Raw genomic sequence first — 4,653 nt, 5'->3', positions numbered from 1 at the left:
TCAAATAACCGCTTCTACATCTTCCTCATACAATAAACACATCCCAATCCCAGATATCATCTCTTCCCGTATTGGTTTGTGCTTATGCTCTAATGAAAATTCAAGCTCGCTGATATTCTGCCACTCATTGCCAGTAAAGAATTCATGTCGTGGAAGGAAGAAGAACAAAAGGTGGTCTCTCCTTAAAAGATCGGTTCTCTGCTGGGCCATTAAACATGCTTTTCCATTGATGCTGAGTTTGAGGACATTTAAATAACGATGCATCCTCCCGAAGATCCCACACACCGCAAATCCCTTTAACTTCTGATCAGTAGACCACCCTGGATGTAGCTTGACGCTGATTGACAATCCCACACTTCTGTGGTTGAAACACTCTGGAATTTCACTTCCAGGAACTACAAACAAGCATCCTAAACCAGGACGATGCGTACTTGTGCAAACTTGCACCTCCACCCGCTTGAAACAGTTAGCAAAAAGTTTAATCACGTCTATACGAGCTGATTCCAGTGCGTCGCAATTGTAAGCTTCAACACAGGATATTGTAGAAGGAAGCTCTGGGATTAATGTTTGAAGACTGTCGCAACTAGACACACCAAGGTATTCAAGTTTGGAAAGTTGAAAAATACTCACGGGTAAGCTTGAAAGAGGATTTTCACTTAGATCCAAATACCTTAATGAGGAGAGGCAGCCGATATCATTTGGAATTCCTCCTTCCAAAAGATTGCAGTTACTTAGACTCAAGTGCGTTAAAGATTGCAAACCAGATAAAGAAGGCAACCGCAAATGTGCGCGACTTGGACTTCTTTTTTGATATCTGCCGAAATATAATTCCTTCATGTTTCTCAAAAGACCAATGGAAGAAGGTGGTTCAGTTATAGCAGTTTCACGCACATCAAGCCGTTCCAAACTCTCAACATGGCCCAAGCCTTCTGGCAACTTTTCAAGCCTCAAGCAAAAAGAAACATCAAGATCTTCCAGAGACTTTAAGCCAGATACACTTCTTGGAAGACGCGCAAGGTTTTGGCAACCACTCAAGTTCATAACCTTAAGTCTTTCAAGCGTCCCCACGGATTGGTCAACTTCATACAGGTTGCAAAATTCAAGAATCAGACGCTCAAGATTTGGCATACCTCTGAAGTCGGGGGTTTCCACAAGATTTGGAGAGTTAGAAAGTTCAAGGGTTTTCAAATTGTATGAATGCTGTTATCAAGTGAAAACATAGCAAAATTAGCTTCGCATGATATTAATGTAGGTAATAAAAATCAATGAGTGAGAAAGGTACCTTTATTCCCTTCCAAAGATGTTCAAGGCGACTAAAGATCATGCGAAGTTCCACTAGATGCTCTGGACAGAAAGATGATGGCAAAGTTTTTAGAGGAAAGTTGTGCCATATAAGAAACCGCAAACTATTGGGAAGATATTCAAGCCCGTTAGAGAGGGTCGTATCATATAGCTTGAGGTATCTCAGTTTTTTCATCATCGAAAAGGATTTAGCATTCACTTGGACTGCTCCTTGCTCATCTGGGTCCATGATTATACATTCAATTGTTTCTGTTCCCTAGTCAACATGAATATATTCTAAGTCATAACATAAGGAAAGCTGTAACTAGTATAATACCATGTTGTACATAAGACATAATAGCAACTAGCAATCAAATTTGTCATTGTAATAAAAGCCTCTTACAGTATTTTCGCTCAGGACATGATTGATGTCATCTCTACGCCACAACCTGCTACGCTTGCCTGGATCATCAGGAGATTCTCGACGAACAATTTCGTGACCCATTTCTTGGAGTAAATCATGCATCGATAGCTCACCAACTGAATTAACAGTTAAGAGAGATTTCTCAACAAGGACATCTATTCCAATATGTGCATTAAAACCGCTAGCTTCAAGTACCTCTCTTACTTGATCTTTCGCCTCTCCACTAAAGAAACATGCGATGTCTAGAAAAATTTTCTTCTCATTGTCATCTAAACCGTCGTAACTTATTTTAAGTGTCTCAAAAACTTCTGAATTGCAAATTTTGCCTAGTTTATCCAACAAACTTTTCCATGCTGTTAAATCTCTTCCGTGCAGAAAAGATCCCAAGACTTTAAGAGCTAGTGGAAGACCCTTGGCATAATTGGCCACACGATTTGACAAATGAACAAAACTTGGTTCAGGGCAATCTTTCTTAAAGGCATTCCAGCTAAAAAGTTGAAGAGAGTCATCGTTATTGAGTCCTTCAACCTCAAACCGTCTCTCCACTCCGTGTTTAAATAACAAATGCTCATCTCTTGTTGTAATGAGAACTCTGCTCCCCAATCCAAACCACTCTTGATTTCCAGCCAAATATTCTAATTGATGCAAATGGTTCACATCATCAAGAACTAAAAGAACCTTTTTGCCACGTAGAAACCTGCGTATCATTGCTGCTCCTTCATGAACCTCCCATATGTCAATCTTTTCCATCCCGATTTTACAAAGAAGTTGCTTTTGCAGGTGAGGTAGGCCACCTTTTTCGACATTACTTCTAACATCAGTTAGAAATATTTGGAACTCAAACTCATGAGAGATTCTCTCGTACACAACTCTTGCAATAGTTGTCTTACCAATACCGCCCATCCCCCATATCCCAATAAAGCAACCATCATTCACCGTTGCATCTAAACACAAATGAATAATTGGTTTCGACCTTGAATCGATTGCAACAAAGTCGCTCACATGACATAATAATGTTGGGCGCAACTTTTTCCATACCACTTGAACAATATCTTTGACAAGCTTTGCTTCAGACCTATGGAAAATAATAGAGTTAGATATAGTAGATCCGTAATATTTTCACTATTTTTTGCATTGAGTCAAGCCAAAACACAATAATCACACACCTAAATGTTGAAGAAAATTGATGTTCCATCATAAAACTAATGGGCAATATCAAGAGTAGCCCAACTTACTTATAAGCACATGCAAGATTCTCCTCCCATCAATGCGAGATTTATTCTCAACATACCTCCTACTGTGTGACAAATTTTTAAGCCTAACACATGAACAACACAATGAGGTAGCGTGGAGTGCGTGTGGTCATTTGACTTCACATTGGGACAACATGCTCTGATACCATAAAGAAAGTTGAGGTTCCACCATAAACCAATTGGTAATATGGAGAGTAGCCCAACGTACTTATAAAACCACGCAAAGTCCCTCCTCCCATTAATGTGGAATTCATTCTCAACATATATGATGTGCATTGTATAAGTATTATCCAACTATAGATGGAATTCTTTTAATGGCATTTATAGCTATGTTCATTGTAATTTGTGATATATTTCTATTCCTCAAACAGAAGACACACTATGAGTATGGGTGTGTGGTTCTATGGGTGCGTGTGGGTGTGTGGGTGTGGGTGCAGGTGCGCGCGCGCGTCGTTAAATAAGGACATGGTTGCGAGAAAAATCAAAACATTACCAGTCCTTTGAATCCCACCCAGAGAAATTTGCCACTTTCGCTAAAGCATATTTCCAACTCCGCACCTTCTTTTCGTCTACCCTGTCTTTTTCATGTTTATTGAAGGCTTCTGCAAAACATCCTGTTTGCTTTCTTACATTAGAGGGATCAACATTATAAAAAATTGGTAGCACTGCTTCTCTTGCTTCCATGCATTTAAGAATATGTAAAAGTTCGTCCAAGCACCAAGATGACGATGCATAACTTTCCGAGAGAACAATGAGTGCAAATCTTGATTCTTCAATTGCAGTAACAAGTCCGGGAGAAATAGATTTCCCTTTTTGAAGTTTAGGGTCATCCCTAAAAGTTATTATTCCATGACTTTCCAGTGCAGTGTATAAGTGGTCTGTGAATCCCTTTCTAGAGTCTTCACCTCTAAAACTCAAAAATACATCATATTTCCATTGAGGAGTTGAAGGGGAGAAAAATGCACAGGAAACTCTGAAACGCTTCCGAGTGTAATCACCTCTAAATCTTAAAAAGACTTCAGGTTTCCATGGAGGACTTGAATGGTGGGGATATGTGCAGGAAGCAGTGAAACCCTTGCGGGCGTCATCACCTCTAAAACTCCAGAAGACATCATATTTCCATTGTGGAGTTGAAGTAGGAAAAGGTATACAGGTTCCTCCCATGCTCATCGCCACAGTACTCCCGAAAGGATTCATCATCATTTTAAGACTTGGCTCTTGGATCTACAGTGGACGAGAAGTTCTTTCTGTTGTGTGGTTTCTCTACTGCATAGAAAACACAAAATATGAATGGAACTTTGCAAATACACTACAAAGCAACAAAACATCGGTTGTTTTCTCTCTTTTTATTGCTTTTTGTGTCTTGGCTTCATTTTGTTCGGAATACACTACAAAGACAACACACAGATACATTAATGTATAAATGTTAGCATTTTGGTTATTGCCAATTCTAAACTGCAAAGTATAAATATATGCTTTAAGTGTTGAATAAGAAGAGTATCCAAGATAACTCTAATGATCCCAAGAAGAAGAAAATAGAGCACACTCTTAAAGAAAGCTCACAAAACAAACTAATTAGCAAAGTTTTTCTTATTTAGCTCTAGGCTTTGTTTTTCCTTGGATGATTTACAATGCTTGAGGACTTGGGTATTTATAGCAAACCAAATGAAAGCTACACCACACACTTACTTCACC

General features: G+C 39.1%; 1 protein-coding gene across 1 annotated transcript; it reads right to left on the bottom strand.

The window, feature by feature from the left end:
- LOC137733878 (TMV resistance protein N-like) lies at positions 1–4,161 on the bottom strand. Its single transcript, XM_068473467.1, has 4 exons — positions 3,452–4,161; positions 1,685–2,780; positions 1,283–1,558; positions 1–1,200 (listed from the first exon to the last, which is right to left on the bottom strand). The coding sequence occupies exons 1-4, from the start codon at positions 4,159–4,161 to the stop codon at positions 1–3; spliced, it is 3,282 nt and encodes a 1,093-aa protein (XP_068329568.1).
- Positions 4,162–4,653: the final 492 nt, after the last annotated feature.

This window comes from Pyrus communis, chromosome 1 (genome assembly GCF_963583255.1).
Source record: "Pyrus communis chromosome 1, drPyrComm1.1, whole genome shotgun sequence".
Taxonomy (NCBI): Eukaryota; Viridiplantae; Streptophyta; class Magnoliopsida; order Rosales; family Rosaceae; genus Pyrus; species Pyrus communis.
This window is presented reverse-complemented; position numbering and strand designations above follow the sequence as displayed.